General features: G+C 46.2%; 1 protein-coding gene across 1 annotated transcript in view; it reads left to right on the top strand.

Annotated features, from left to right (window-relative positions):
* The window catches only part of si (sucrase-isomaltase), a 41,042-nt gene that overhangs the window by 8,171 nt on the left and 16,326 nt on the right, over window positions 1-16,545 (top strand). The window contains 17 exon segments of the mRNA XM_067246607.1: window positions 1-47; window positions 203-315; window positions 499-624; window positions 2,397-2,528; window positions 3,591-3,707; window positions 5,532-5,645; window positions 5,878-5,962; window positions 6,133-6,250; window positions 7,010-7,181; window positions 8,850-8,966; window positions 10,087-10,241; window positions 10,489-10,573; window positions 12,595-12,651; window positions 13,711-13,835; window positions 14,034-14,122; window positions 14,288-14,337; window positions 15,669-15,841. The exon segment at window positions 1-47 is cut by the window's left edge and continues 53 nt beyond it. Of these exon segments, the coding sequence (XP_067102708.1) occupies window positions 1-47; window positions 203-315; window positions 499-624; window positions 2,397-2,528; window positions 3,591-3,707; window positions 5,532-5,645; window positions 5,878-5,962; window positions 6,133-6,250; window positions 7,010-7,181; window positions 8,850-8,966; window positions 10,087-10,241; window positions 10,489-10,573; window positions 12,595-12,651; window positions 13,711-13,835; window positions 14,034-14,122; window positions 14,288-14,337; window positions 15,669-15,841 (1,875 nt within the window).

Raw genomic sequence — 16,545 nt, 5'->3', positions numbered from 1 at the left:
GACTGGAAAGTCTTTTGGTGTCTTTTTGATGAACAGCAATGCTATGGGTAAATTGAAAAGCACACACACACACGGGCGCACACACACACACACACACACACACGCACACACTCATCCACAAATAAAAGGCTTTGATTTCATTTTGAAATGAGTCAAAGCCATTTATTTGTGGATTTGTGTGTGTGTGTGTGACCTGGTGTAGAGGTGACCCTCCAGCCTGCACCAGCCGTGACATACAGAACCATTGGTGGAGTTCTGGACTTCTACATCCTGTTTGGAGACACACCAGAAGAGGTCGTCCAGGAGTTTGTTCTGGTGAGACCCTACCTATGACCCTACCTATTTGTGCATGTTTGTGTATTGTGTCTGTATGTGTGTTTGTATGCATATCTGCATCAATTCTTTATTTACAATGTCCTTTTTATGATATCTATCTGTGTGTGTGTGTGTGTGTACGTGTGTTTATGTGTCATGTGTGTGTGTGGTGTGTGTGTGCAGTTGGTGGGGCGGCCAGTGATCCCTCCCTATTGGTCCCTGGGGTTCCAATTGTCCCGGTGGGACTACGGCAGTCTGGACGAGGTCAAGAGAACAGTGGAGAGGAACCGCGCCATAGGTATCCCATATGTAAGTCCTTGGGGAACAGCAGGAACACAGAACACTGTTTCGGTAGGCAGAGGAGGAATGTGGTTTGAACAGCTTGGTTATGACAAGAATGACAAGAAGCCTGACAAGAATCTCATGATAGCGAAAGAGACTTGAGTCAATGCTGATCAACAGGGTCCGTTCATCCAGTCATGATCCGCCCACACACACACATACACGCACACACTCACACACACACACACACACACAGGAAACATGGTTGTGCTAGGAGTGTTATCAGTTGATCCCACAGTGTTAGCAGAGGGACTTTGTGAGCTAATCCAGCTATCACTGACTTGGTATCATTGTCCATCAATTCCACCCTGGCAGCTCTCCTTCAGCGATATGAAGCTGCCAGAGATCAACATGCCCGGATAGGGCATGTGTGTGTGTGTGTATCGGGGTGGGGTGGTAAGGGCTAAGGTTTTCAACGTGATGAAAAAAACATATTGTGAAATGTTGAGGCTGGTTTTTTGGATCTGGACCAGGAGAAAGTCTGATAGCTGGTGCGATCCTTTCACCCAGAGAGACCTCATCCACACAGTAACACTTGACCACGGAACTCCGGAAACAAGCGGTCCACCGCACTGCAACACCCCATCCACGCTCCCCCCACCCCTCCCTTTGGTAACAACATTGACTGTGGTTAAAATATAAGACAGGCATGCTCCAACAGAGGCTGGATCAAGAAATGCATAAAACCGCACTGCGAGTCATATCTAGATATCCCTCAGTCCCTCCCGCCCCAAAAGACACAAGATGACAGCTGGTTTCACTGGAGATGTATGGCGCCACGCGTTTGATCGCCATCAGATAGACCACAGAGGGCATTATCACATTACCCTAATACGTCTGGAACCCGACAACATTAGTGAAGGCACTGGCAGGAAGGCCTAACCATCTGTTCCAGCGAGAAAGAGAGAGGGGGGTGGGGTGAGGGGGCGGGGGTGGGGAGGTGCTGGGGGGGCGGCGGCGGGGGGGACTGACAGACGAGCAAATCAGGGCCTGAGACCAGAAACAGAATGTGCACACACTTTCAAATCCTCCCAAGGTTCTGCTGCACGTTAGCCAAGTCGCAGGCATTCACATCAAGGTCTGTAACACTCGCAGGCTCGCCAGCAGGCTAACACTACAGCAGATGCCTGGGAGTGATGCTAAGTTGCTAATCTTGGGCCTGCGCTTATTAGATAGAGTAAGATGCTAATATATTTTTGTGCAGGTGGGGGTTTGCGGGGGGTGAGGAAGAGGGTACTTTAAATTCGTCATTAAGATGCACATTTTCGAGCGTTCGCGTTTAAGTCATGCATTGGGAAGGCAGCCGTGAACCAATGTGTTTGAGCCCCACTTGAAAGCCCTTCTAAATACATCCAATTCAGACTTGGATGCAAATGTGAATTTAATGCGTTTGAGTCATGCCAAGACGCTAACATATTAACATACTGTAGGCTTTGAATGTGTGATAAGATGCCGCCAGAGTTGGGCTGGAGTCACTGCGCAACCAGAAAGCATGGCACGTCCAGGGATATCTAGGTCAAGCAAAGACAAGGATGTTGTCTTTGCCTGGGCACAGACGGTAGAATTCACACTAAGGCTCCACAGAAGCATTAATCGTGGTGTGACATGTTGAATGAAATGAACTTGAATGTCATGTAAGTGTGAAGGGACCTAACCGACCTGATCTAGTCCAACTTGAGAGGATGAAAGCTTTAAAGTGCCCTTGAAACTAGTTAGCTCCTTTTCCTTTCTCCTTTCAGGACATCCAGTACACTGATATAGATTACATGGAGGATAAGAAGGACTTCACTTATGATCTGGTTAATTTCAAAGAGCTTCCTCAGTTTGCTGATTATCTCCATGAGAAAGGACAGAGATACATTCTCATATTGGTGAGTCACACACCGCAAGCTCAAACACAGTCTACACAATCTCTGAATAATGAAGTTCATATTCTTCATACAGTGCAAATTGTGAGTTAAAAGCACTTCACACACACAGTCCAAACAACTTCTTGATACTTGTTGAAACCATCATGTTCTACAAGCTGAATGTTCAAAAATATGCCAGACGCTGCATGTTTTTTTGGCCAGTGAAAATGAATTCACCAGTGATCATATGCACATGTGGGAGGCTGTAGAGATGTGTGTGAGATGTGTGTGAGGTATGTGTGAGATGTGTGTGAGATGTGTGTAAGGTGTGTGTGAGATGTGTGTGAGGTGTGTGTGAGACGTGTGTGAGACGTGTGTGAGGTGTGTGAGATGTGTGTGAGGTGTGTGTGAGGTGTGTGTGAGGTGTGTGTGAGACGTGTGTGAGGTGTGTGTGAGATGTGTGTGAGGTGTGCGTGAGACGTGTGTGAGGTGTGCGTGAGGTGTGCGTGAGATGTGTGTGAGGTGTGCGTGAGGTGAGTGTGAGGTGTGCGTGAGGTGTGTGTGAGATGTGTGTGAGACGTGTGTGAGGTGTGCGTGAGGTGTGCGTGAGGTGTGTGTGAGGTGTGCGTGAGGTGTGCGTGAGGTGTGCGTGAGGTGTGCGTGAGATGCGTGTGAGGTGTGTGGGAGGTGTGTGTGAGGTGTGTGTGAGGTGTGTGAGGTGTGTGTGAGATGTGTGTGAGGTGTGCGTGAGACGTGTGTGAGGTGTGCGTGAGGTGTGCGTGAGATGTGTGTGAGGTGTGCGTGAGGTGAGTGTGAGGTGTGCGTGAGGTGTGTGTGAGATGTGTGTGAGACGTGTGTGAGGTGTGCGTGAGGTGTGCGTGAGGTGTGTGTGAGGTGTGCGTGAGGTGTGCGTGAGGTGTGCGTGAGGTGTGCGTGAGATGCGTGTGAGGTGTGTGGGAGGTGTGTGTGAGATGTGTGTGAGGTGTGCGTGAGATGTGTGTGAGGTGTGCGTGAGATGTGTGTGAGGTGTGCGTGAGATGTGTGTGAAGTGTGCGGGTCCTAACTGCCAGTGATGTCTCTCAGGACCCTGCAGTGGCCACCAGTAGGAGGATCAACGGGCCTTATGAGTCATATGACAGAGGAACCCAGAAGAAAGCTTGGGTCACTGAAGATGATGGGACCACACCTTTAGTGGGAGAGGTGAGCTGTGTATGTGTGAGAGTATGTTTGTGTGTGTGTGGGTGTGTGTGTTAGCAAATATATCTGAGTTAGTGTGTGTTTGTGGAGCGATGTTTGTGGGTGTGTATGTGTGTTTGTGTCATCATTTGTGTCAGTCCTCTGTTGTATTGAGTGCTGTCTACAGGGAAAGTATTATGGACCCCTCGGAGCGTGGTAAACAACGTATCACACGGGTTACAAAGTCTCTTGTGATTAGCTCTGCGATTAAGCCAGGCGTTGCGCTAATCGCTTTTTTATGGTTTTCTATCGGGTCAAACATATGCATCGATTTCACATTAATGTTTAATCTCAAACTGTTCTGCATCACAGACTGTGCTTACACCCGTTCCATATCTGTGTGCATGTGTGTGTGTTGGGATGTGTGCGAGTGTGTGTTGGGATGTGTGTGTTCTGCTTGTGAAAACAGAAAGAATGCCTCTGAATTGGAGTGGGGAAGTGGGGCTGATGGTGCTGGTGGTGCAGGCAGAAGTAGTCTTGTATTTATTAGATACATTAGTGGGGTAATGGAGAAGAGGATGAAAGGAACAGCTATTTCTGGAAGCCTCCATCTACGAAAATGGAGGTTGGGTAAAACATCCGGATCACAGATGTTCATAGAGAACTCCAGTGTTTATGAAAAATGATGACACTGTGAAGAAAAAGAGTCAATGGTGAGGAGGGGAGAGGGTGATGGTTGGAATAGGAAACAGAGAGAAAGAAGGAGCATGGGTGAAGGCCTATGGAGGGAGTGAGAGCATGGAGAGAGAAGGATGAAAAGACAGACATGGAGAGAAGGATGGAAACTATGTCTGACAATCAATTAACCTTGACCTTGAGCTTTAGAACAGGCAGCGCTGTAAATCTGATCCCACGAGAGGTCAATCCTAATAGCATGTGTATGTGCGTGTGTGTTGACGTGCTTGTGTATGCCCATGTGCCCATGTTTTTGTTCCTTTGCTTGAGTGTGTGTGTGTGTTTTGTGTATGCCCACACTGTATGTGCCTGTGATTGTGTGTTTGTGTCTGTGTGTGAACATGATTCATGGGCTTTCTCTGTTCTTGGGTGTAAAGGCAGAAGAGCAATGAAATAAAAGGTAAAATGGTAACCATAGTGTTTTACTGGACCTTGAGATTTAATCTTTAGCTTGTTATACAAGGTCATAAACACACAGAGGCACACGCGCACACACCCACACACACACACACAGCACTGCCAGTACCTGTCTAGCATTCTCATGTCTCTATCTGTGTATTAATCATTACTCTCAAAGCATGTCATTATCAACAGCTTCTAACAACACCACGTCTGGAGATTTCTATTGCATTATCGATTTCTGCTCTCCTCTCTTCTCATCCCTCTCTCCTCTACTGTCCCCTTTTCTACTTTCACATTTCTCTCTCCTTCTCCTACACTCGCTCCCTCTATTTTCCGACTACCCTCCCTATCTCCTTCCACTGTCCTCTAATCGTTTGTATCCTCGCTCTCTTCTTCTCTTTCCCTTGCTCCCGGTCTCTTTTCGCTTCGCTCGATCCCTACCATCTGTCCTTGATCCCCTCTCTTCTCTTTCTGTGGCTTTGAATGCATCACCCTCTCACCGTCATTACAATGACCATCACGACTGCCCCTCCATCATCCTCTCAGTAACCAAACCACCCTATCGACCCACCCCCCAACCCTTCCCACCACCTCCCCCACCTCTCTTACGCCTCTCTACCACCAACCCTCAACCCCCCACCCCTCCTCCACCTCCCCACTACCTTCCCTCCATCCCCACCACCCCTTCTACACCCGTCTTCCAACCCCCAGGTTTGGCCGGGGGAGACGGTGTTCCCTGACTACACCAACCCTGGCTGCATCGAGTGGTGGGAGGACGAGTACGAGAGGTTCTCCAGGGAGGTCAAGCACGACGCCCTCTGGATCGTGAGTCCGCCTCGCCTCTCATGCCCACGCGCAGCCATCAATCTTTTGAATATGTTATACACATATCACAATCCAATAACTCTGAGGAGAGCCTGCGTGGAAGTATCTCACACTGCGGTGCACGCGCCTTGAATGTCAGCGATGTTGACAAATGAGCTGGATGTTTCATTCGTCTGGTTCTTGAGAGGTCCCTAACATGGCTTCCATCTCCTGACGTTCTGTCACCTGCTAGGATATGAACGAAGTGGCAAACTTCAAGCAGGGCTCGAACAAAGGCTGTGCTGACAACAACCTCAACTACCCTCCTTACACCCCCAGTGAGTGTGCAAAATAGTAAATGTTTCTTTTCTCCAACAATGTAATTGTTTTATCTCTTTCCCAACATCTTTCAGTCTCCCTTCTTGTCTCTCTCTTCCTCTCCTTCTCCCTCTCCTTCTCCCCCTGTCTTCCCTCTCTTCATCCTTATCCCTCTCGTGTCTGTCCGTAGGGATTCTGGATGACCTGATGTACAGCAAAACTCTGTGCATGGACGCCAAACAGACTTGGGGCAACCACTACGATGTCCACAGTCTCTATGGCTACTCCATGGTGCTGGCTTCAGAGAAGTGAGTTCAGATGATCAACATTGCATAAGCTTCTCAGGATGGAGAGTTCAGAGTTCAGTCCACTGGTTTTGAAGTTAGGCTACATCTTCTGTAGCCTTGGGCCTAGTTACTGAGTGAAGTTCAGTGAAGTTCTTTTTCTATCTAGATTTTTACGTCATTCACTCTCACACTTTCTTTCTCAGTAACAAGCCCCCCTCCCACACACACACCTACACACATGCACACACACGAGTCGCAAGTGTTCAGGGAGGTCTTGGTTTGCTGAGTCACACTCCATTCTTTCTCAGATTTTTTTCTGTCTCTTTCTCTTCCACAGTTGTTTTCTCTCCTCTGTGTAAAACTCTCTTGGCAGGATACAGCGTTGGTACAACATCATTAGCCTTTTGGCATTATCATAAAAATCGATGGTAGTTCGATTCAGCAAACCAAACAGAACAATCGCGACTACAAATGACATCCACAATGCTTTCCATTTCACTCCCTCTTCTAAACCACGCTCCTCTCTTTCTTTCTCCCTAACCTTTTCGTTTTTTTCTCCTTCTCTCTCTCCTCTACCTTCTCTTCCTTCTTTCTATCTCTGTCTCTCTCTCTCCCTCCCCTTTTCTCACCTTTGCCTGTTCTGCTCACTCTCCTTCTACCTCCCCTATCCCTCTCCTTCTCACTCCATATCTCTTTCGTTCTTACTCTCCTTCTCACTCCACATTTACTTTTTCACTACTCGCATGCTCTCCTTTCCCTCTCTTTCCCTCTCTTTCTCAGGGCTCTGAAGAGGGTGTTTGGGGGGAACCGGACCCTCATGTTGACCCGTTCCTCCTTCCCAGGAGTGGGTAAATACGCGGGCCACTGGCTGGGCGACAACGCCGCCAACTGGAACGACATCAAATGGGCCATCCCTGGCATGCTGGAGTTCAGCCTGTTTGGCGTTCCCTACGTGAGTGGTTCAACTCTGTCTCACCTGCTCTCTCAGTGGCTGGTCTACCCATCCATTTATATTGAGTCTATTTTGGTTGGCTGATATTTTGTATTGATTTCGACTGTCTTTATTGGCTTGTCCTGGCTTTGTTTAATTGGTTTCGATTTCAATTTTAAACTTGTTGGATTGCCTCGATGAATATTTCACTAGGTCTCTTGAAAGATAATTTGATTCATATTTTTTTATGGATTGGAGGGTGGTTTAGTTTGGGCTTTACTTTTAGTTCTTTAGTTTACCTTCTCAGGAGTGGCAGGCTCATCGGTGGTGTTTCATCAGATGAGACACTGATTGATTTCGGGAGAGGTGCACTCAGGTCCACACACTGCAACATAGATGAGGGTGGTGGAGAACGATTTGTGGTGAGATGGTGATTGTGTGGCTGAGAGGAGCTTGGCTTGGTGTTCTACCGTGGTAGAACAGACAAAACACAAGGTTCAAACAGGGGAAAAATGCCAATAGGGAGTCACACACACTCAAACACACACACACACACAAAACACACTTCACCAGCTGTGTCAGCCATCTAGATTTGGAGTAGCCAACCTCGGTCCTAAAGGGACTCTGTTGGAGAGGTTTTCCAATTCCTTGATGAGGACATACACACACAGACACACAAACTGACGAGGACATACACACACAGACACACAAACTGACGAGGACATACACACACAGACACACAAACTGACCGTACCAAAACCCTTGAAAACCAGGTAAATGGGATCTGGTTTGATTTCTTCCCTATTGAACATGTAAGTGGCCTTGTAGGGGGTTAAATATCGGCCAAACAACCAAAACTAATTCCCTTATGGGAAATTAAAGGAAGATGGGAAACTAAACAGTGTATTAGCATGAACCAAATAATGCCAATACCAATGGAATTCCAGTTATTTGACCCTATGGGTTAAATCAGAGCAAGAATGGTCAAAATAAGGTTAAATTAAATAAATATTTAATAACATTTCAAATCAATGAAAACAATTACAAGGCAAACATGTTACAAAATGAAGATTAACTCTTACCTACTCTACCATGATTATTTTAAATCAGAGAGACAGTAAGAGGTGCGCAAGGAGAAGGAGTACAAGCCAGAGCTGAGGAGAAGGTCTTAGGAGATCAAGAATCCACTGAACAATGCTTCGCAATTCCTTTTATACACAAGAACAACCAATCAAACCAAATCTTGACCCTTACTTGTCAGCATATGACTAGCAGGATGCTACAGGAAGTTACACAATGAGGTGTGAGAGCCATAAAGTTGAGACCCTGTCGAGCAACTCCAGATTTTAGCATATGAGAAGTGGGAACAGGTTGACACCCAGCCTTACAGCCTAGTAGTAATGAATAGCAACAGTAGAATGCACCTCTCCCACAAAGGGACATGTGCAGGCTCAGTCATGGACAACATATTTAGGACAATACAGGCCACTGTGAATCTTCGAACACACAGTTAAGCCCAGGATTGCTTGGGATGTTATCTTTTCCCTTCCATGGTAGAATGTCAACATCACTTTGTCATACTGTCAGTTTAATATGGTGGATCTTGTGGCCTGTGCTGCCCATTCTTCAAGTTAAAACGGGCAACTGTCATTCATGAATGTGTCGGTGTGTGTTTGTGTGTGGGTTCAGATCGGGGCAGACATCTGCGGTTTCTTTGATGAACCATCGGAGGAGTTGTGTCGCAGGTGGATGCAGGTGGGGGCTTTCTACCCCTTCAGCAGGAACCACAACGCCCAAGGTTACAAGGTACCGTTCTAGATGAGCCTAACCCAGCCAAGCTTTTTTATTAGTAATGTTAATTACAAACTGACAAAGATGTATACTTACAGAGAAAGACACAGACAGAGTGATATAGTGAGAGAGACAGACTGTGAGAGAGAGAGACAGAGAGAGGGGGAAGAAGAGATACAGAGCATTATGCTGCATGCGCGATGACAGGAAAATGATGATGAATAGAAAAAAAGATTACCAGTAAATGAGTTGGCAAATGTGTGACCTTTGCATTGCCCTAATCACTTCTCTCATCAGAAGGGCAGAGTCCACATTCATATGCACAAGTGCACAAACAACACACACTCACACAAGCACACGTGTCCTCACACATATTTGCACACTCACACACATACACATACTCTCACACCGACTCTCTCCCTTTCACACACACACACACACACACACACACACACACACACACACACACACACACACACACACACACACACACGCACACACACACACACAGACACACTCAGGGCATGAATGATTAGCCTGATGAGAGGAGGAAGGCCCTTCAGCTGCTAATCATCCTCTCAGACTCCACAATTATGGGATTAAAACCTACTTCTATTTCCTTTCTCTCGCTCTTTCTCTCTGCCGCGCTCACTCGCTCGCTGCCATCAGTCGGCCCTACTCTTTATTCTCTCAGCTTTATTTCCCTCCATCAGCGAGTCTCTCACTCTCTTTTTAGCCCCTTCATCACTTTCTTTCCCTCACTATTGTCGAACGTATTCAACTTTCTTGATGTGCTCTTTTGCTCCATTCTTTCTATTTTCTTTCACTCCTTTTTTCCTCTTTTTTTTCTTTCTTTTGTTCCACTTAACACATACTTGATGTCGAACACTGCAATGTATGACAAGAAACAAGTTGAACTTTTGTGAAATAATGTGTATCAAATAGATGTGTATTGTGTTCAATGATTTCTGCATCTTTCCTAGTCATGCCAATAAAGCCTCTTTCTATTTCTCATCCTCATCCATCTCCTCCTCCCTCTTTCTCTTTCTCCTTCCCTTCCTCCCTACTTCCTTTCCTCCTCCACCTCCTACTCCACCTCTGTCTCCTTCCTCTCCTCTTCCACCTCCACCTCCAGCCCCAAGACCCTGCAATATATGGTGCCAATTCCAGACTGGTGGAATCATCCAGGCGCTACCTAAACATCCGTTACACCCTGCTCCCTTACCTCTACACCTTGTTCTACAAGGCCCACACCACAGGAGAAACTGTCGTCAGGCCGGTGATGAATGAGTGAGTCACAGCTCCCTGGCGTGTCAGTGGCATGTCATCAGAGCTAGCAGGCTCAACGGACTCCACCGTCCACATGCACCGCCTGTTGTGCATATGAACCAACTGCTTGTGGACGCACACAGTGCCTTGTTGTTGATGTCAACCGTTCTCTCGCTCGGTCTCCCTCTCTCTGTCTTCATTGTCTCTCGCTTTTGTTCCTTCTCTCTGTCTTTTTCATTGTCTCTCTTTCTCTCTCTCCCTCCCTCAGGTTCTACTCAGACAGTAACACCTGGACTGTGGATCGCCAGTTTCTCTGGGGAAAACATCTGCTCATCACTCCTGTACTAGACCCGGTCAGTACACGCACACGCACATACACCCACACCCACACACTCGTTCTCTTTTTTTCTCTTGCACTGACGTACACACACACACATATACACACACGCTCTCTCTCATTCCCTCTGTCTGTCTTCCTCGCTCACTGGCACGCACACACACACACACAGACACTGTCTTCTTGTCACACACACACAGACATCAGGCACATGCATTCGAAGAGACACACGTGAAGATGCACAGTAGTTGACCTCCGCTGGGATGGGAGCATGACATGGGATTTAGTTTTTCTCCTCCCTCTCTCACTCTGTCTTCCTCTTCTGTCTTTCACACCCCTCCTCCTTTCTCTCACTTCTAATGAGAGCACTGACCTCATTACAGGGAGATTAGAAGTGCAGATAGATAGTGTGTGTGTGCGTGCGTATGTACATGTGTGTGCGTGTGTGTGTGTGACTAGATAGATTGCGGTCATGTTAAAGTGGCCTGATTAATAAGCAATTTAGCATGGCCCCTTGCGAATTATAGAAAACCAGAGTGAAATGGATTCAGAGTGGGACTGGGGTATTATAATAACTTTCATCAGAGTGTAATTGTCAAAGAAAGTTTCCTTTGTAAGCAGAGAGAGAGAGAGAGAGAGAGAGAGAGAGAGAGAGAGAGAGAGAGAGAGAGAGAGAGAGAGAGAGAGAGAGAGAGAGAGAGAGAGAGAGAGAGAGAGAAAGAGAGAAAGAGAGAAAGAGAGAAAGGGAGAAAGGGAGAAAGGGAGAAAGGGAGGGTGTTGAGGTGAGCTAAGGGTCTGATCCCAACCACAATCTTCTGATCAGAAAGGTTTGCCTTTTTACTTTTCTATTTACTTTTACTTCCCTCAGTCTAACTTTCACTTCACCTGACTTTCTCTCTTTTTCACTGGTACTGGGGCTTGTTTTTCTTTCTCGCTTTAGTTCGCTTTAGCTCTCCTTAGCACTCTTAGTTCTGTCTCTTTCTCCATCCCTTTCTGTGTCTCTCCCCCCACACTGTCCCTCTCTCTCTCTCTCTCTCTCTCTCTCTCTTTCCTCCTCTCTCCCCCTACACTCTCCCTCCTTCCTTGCCCCCCCCTCTCTCTCTCTTCACCCACTACACTCTCCATCTCTCTAATCATGTCTGAGGCCTATCTGTCAGATCTCTCCACCTTCATCTCCAGCCTGCATGGCGAAGCTGGGAAGCACTGCCCCTCTCGCCCCCCCTGGGCCAAGGCCCGTACCTCCTCCTCTCCTCCTTTACCCCGTTACGTCCATCATACACTTCTTTTTTTCTCCTCCCTTCATCAAACGCTGGCTCCCTCGTCTCATCTGCATTCTCTTAATCAGCTGCTCTCCCAGACCCCTGTGATCTCCTCATCTCTCTCTCTTTCCCTTTCACTCTCCTTTTTGTAAGCCCTAACACCTGATCAACCTTAGTTAAACCTTCTTTAGGAATATGTAGTGGCGCTCTGCCACTCTGATCTACCCTCAGCAAGTCTTTTTTGTGTCTCTCTAAATGAGGACACTGCTGCTTCAGTCACCATTAGCATAACGGCTAATGCTAGCCATCCTCATTACTCGGAACATTGAATGATAGCCTCATTCCCAGTTAGCTTCACTGCTAATGCGAAAGAAAGAAAGAAAGAAAGACAAACTTTTAGACTGTGTCAGTATTTGGGTTGAATGGGATGGAAGGGGGTCAGCAAACCGATTACATATCTCTGTGGGTCCTCTTGAAAAGGGGGCGCAGTTATTGATGATTTATCATTGTTTATAAAAATATTTGTGTTATTGATTGCTCTCGTTTGTCCCCCTCAATCCATGAAAATCCATTGTCATTTCATTGATGCTAACTGGTTTTCCTAAGTAACAACTCTTACATGTCACCACATTCAACATCCAGATCACAGAAACTTTGTGAAAACACCATTTTGTTTGATGCTGTGTGTTTTATTATTATGGATCAATAATTTTGCCACATTCTTTTTCTTATTCTTTTTTATATTTCTGACGTGATTGTTTAACCTTTACCTTGACAGGGGGTGGAACATGTCAGAGCCTACATTCCAGACTCTGTGTGGTACGACTACGAGACGGTGAGATTTGCATTTCCAGTTTACCAGTTTACCATTTATTGTTTCCTCCCCAACCATTCCTGCTTGTCATCCTCCCTTAAATTCATTGTCTTCAATTATTGTACCTGACTGGATGTTTGTATAACTGCAACAGTGCCGTCATTTCAATTTCAATGCCATGTTAGCAAACACAGCTCACTTTATGATAGATAGTTTGCAAGAAAGTGTCCCCATTAAGGCATTTACTTGAAAGTGCAAATGGATTGTTTTCTTCCTGAAGGGAGAAGGAAGTCCAGAGACACCTATCCGAACCAACATTGTGAATCTTTGGGGTATTTCCTTCGTTTGAGATTAGACACAGAGATAGAAGTGTAAGAACAGAGAGGCGAGGTGAAAGCTACAGAATATCTGCCGTCGGAGAGATAAAAGAGGAGCAGATTTCCTGTGGGACCTTATTTGGGCGCTGTGCGGAGCTGTAAAGAGCGGTCTGATTAGATAGGCGATTAGATTGTTCCCCTCGCCGCTGGCCCTTCTCCTGGTTGGTCCCCTGTGATTGGGGAGGCGGGACAGGGGTGTAGATTTACAGAGAAAAGGACTTGAAAGAAGAAAGGAGGGGAGGAGGAGAGGAAAAGAGGAGGAGGGGAGGGGCTCCCCTTAAGGCTGACAGTAAAGTATAGATAAGATCTGAAATTGCTTATAGACGCTCCAGTAACTCCCTCTTACACACACAAATACAGCATAGTCACACGCGCACACACACACACACACACACTCACTGACACTTACACTGAGACACACACACATGCTGACACGAGAGAGGAGGGGAAGCTTTAAATTGTCCTGGTCCGAAGAATTTGTCCTGAGGGTTCTGAAAATTAATTGTGGTGTGGAATCTGTCTTCTTACGGTCTCTGAGCTACCGTAGAGAGAGAGAGAGAGAGAGAGAGAGAGAGAGAGAGAGAGAGAGAGAGAGAGAGAGAGAGAGAAAGAGAGAGAGAGAGAGAGAGAGAGAGAGAGAGAAAGAAAGAGACACACATCCTCTAACAACAGCGTTTTCACTGCTCACACATTGACCAATTAGATGGAGAAGGTGACAGCACGCAGGCAGCATGTTGATATGTACCTGCCCGCGGACAAGCTTGGTTTACACATCAGAGGTGGAGCAATTCTTCCTACTCAGAAACCTGATGTCACCACCACATACAGGTACACACACACACACCCACCCACATATCCACCCACAAACACACACACACACACACATAAACACATGTGAACGCTCATAAATGCAAAAACGTCAAAGAACAAAATATGTCATCTCTCCTTTTGTTGTGTTCTTAAAAGTAGAGTGTGTCTCTGTGCCTCTTTGTGTGTGTGTGTGTGTGTGTATTCATGTTCCCACAGCCGGCGAAACCCCATGGGTTTGATCGTGGCTCTCGATGACAATAATCAAGCAGCAGGAGAGCTATTCTGGGATGATGGAGACTCTCGAGGTATTATTCGTGTTTGTGCATGCGTGCGTGTGTCTATGTGCGTGCGACAATTATAACGTGTTAAACAGCCACAGGGCTGTCAGAGAGGTGATTTGATGGAGTCATGAACAAAGAAACACAGTAGCAATGAGGGAAAATGATTCATCTTGTCTTGACCTTTTACAGAAACTGTTGAATCGGGCAATCACATCCACTACCAGTTCTCCGCGGTTTATGTAAGTCACTTCAACACTTAAACACAGTTTTTGAAGCTTCCATCATTTTCAACCAGAAGTCAAGTCAAGTCAGTTTTATTTATAGAGCACATTTAAAAACAGCCAATGCCGAACCAAAGTGCTGTACAAAATCATCAAATAGGGCAAAACAACAATAAATAAGAACAACAGACAAACAACACAATTACATTAAGCACGAGTGACCCTAAACTGACCCGAAAGCCAAAGAATAAAAATAGGTTTTAAGACGAGACTTAAATGTCTCGGTGGTGGGGGATGACCTGATAAAAATGGGCAGTTTATTCCACAGAGTAGGGGCTACTGCTGAAGAGCCACGATCACCTTTTGTTTTCATCCGAGTCTGTGGAATGGCTTAAAGGAGCTGGGTTGATGATCTAAGGGACCTGGAAGAGTGATACAGCATAAGAAGATCTGAGATATACAATGGAGCCAATCCATGTAAAGCTTTAAAAACTAGTAACAACACCTTAAAATCAATTCTATATTTGACTGGCAACCAGTGAAGAGAGGCCAATATCTGGGAGTTATGCTCCCTCTTCCTGGTACCAGTCAACATTCTAGCAGACACATTCTGGACAAGCTGCAGGTGTGATAATGATGATTGACAAATGCCATAATGCAGAGAATTACAATTATCAATTCGAGACGATATATAAGTGCATGAATAACAATTTCCAAGTCCTTGAAAGAGAGGAAAGATTTTAGTTTTGCAATAGCCCTAAATGAAATAAACTACCTTTGACAACATAATTAATTTGTTTGTCAAATTTTAGTGCTGAATCAAAGATAACACCAACATTTCTAGCATGGGAGTGCACATTGGTTGACAAGGGGCCCATTTTTTTTAGATGAATCATCAATTGATCTGGGGGTACCAAATAGAATCACCTCCGTCTTACTGTCATTAAGTTGGAGAAAGTTTTTATCCATCCAGCACTTGATATCAAGATATCAGAAGATTAGTCTCAGACCCGAGCCACAGTTCGGTAATGTTATATGGCCATTGAGCCAGTGGCCCAAGCAATTGAGTTTCAAAATCAGCTTCAAACAAGTGCATACATTCCCTCATATGTTTTATGTATGTTTTTAACATGTATTATGAATGTTGATGCCTGGTTGGTGACTATACAGTACCTAGGCATTGGGGATTTGGTATATGTTAAGCCTGGTCTCCCTCTCTCTTCTCTCTCTCCTCTGTCTCTCTCTCTCTCTCTCTCTCTCCTCTCTCTCTCTCTCTCTCTCTCTCTCTCTCTCTCTCTCTCTCTCTCTCCTCTCTCTCTCTCTCTCTCTCTCTCTCTCTCCCTCTCCAGGGCATACTGACCATGCAAGTGATGCATTCTGGGTACAAGGACCCCAACAACCTGGTGTTTGAGAACATCACTGTTCTGGGTGTATCAGCCCCACCCCTTTCTGTTTCTGTAGTCCACAACAACAACACCACCCAACTGCCTGCTGCAAACTTCCAGTACGACACAGCAAGAAGGTAACACACGCACACCTGCTCGTCTCAAACTCAGCACACAATGACATGTTCAAACTTTACGCGTGATTAAGAGAGTATGAGCACATTTCACCAAAGACAGGCTGCCACAGACAATAGCAATGGAGAGACCCCTATCCCTCGTCCATCATTCCCTCCATCCCCCCCGTTCTACCACTCCCCTCCATTCCCCCTACTATCTCTCCCCTCCTCCCTCCATCCATCCCTCCCTCCCTCCATACCCCCCTTCTTCCACTCCCTCCCTCCATCCCCCTCTCTTGCTCTGCAACAGCAGCAGAGGAAGGCTCGGAGACAGGCCCTGACTGGCTCACAGTCTAATGGCTGGCTGAGAGCACAGATTGATGCCATTTGTTTCAATAAGGGCAGAGGAAGAGACGGTTACTTCTCAAGGTTAGTCTGGAAGTGTGAAATATGACAGGATTTCTTTTTTCACGTTACAGTGGATAGCGATTTATGCCAGAGTATGAATGTTAGCGTGTGTGTGTGTGTGTATGTGTGCATGTCTCATACAGTGACACACCAAGGCTAGAATGTGACCCATGGTATATGATGTATGAAGATGCTCTCATGGAGAGAGCCAGTGTGTGTGTGTGTGTGTGTGTGTGTGTGTGTGTGTGTGTGTGTGTGTGTGTGTGTGTGTGTGCATTCTGGTATCCATTTGAACCCCCACATGTTCGTGCATATTT

This window comes from Osmerus mordax, chromosome 11, assembly GCF_038355195.1.
Source record: "Osmerus mordax isolate fOsmMor3 chromosome 11, fOsmMor3.pri, whole genome shotgun sequence".
Taxonomy (NCBI): domain Eukaryota; kingdom Metazoa; phylum Chordata; class Actinopteri; order Osmeriformes; family Osmeridae; genus Osmerus; species Osmerus mordax.
The sequence above is the reverse complement of the archived record's forward strand: the minus strand, read 5'-3'. Positions and strand labels throughout refer to the sequence as shown.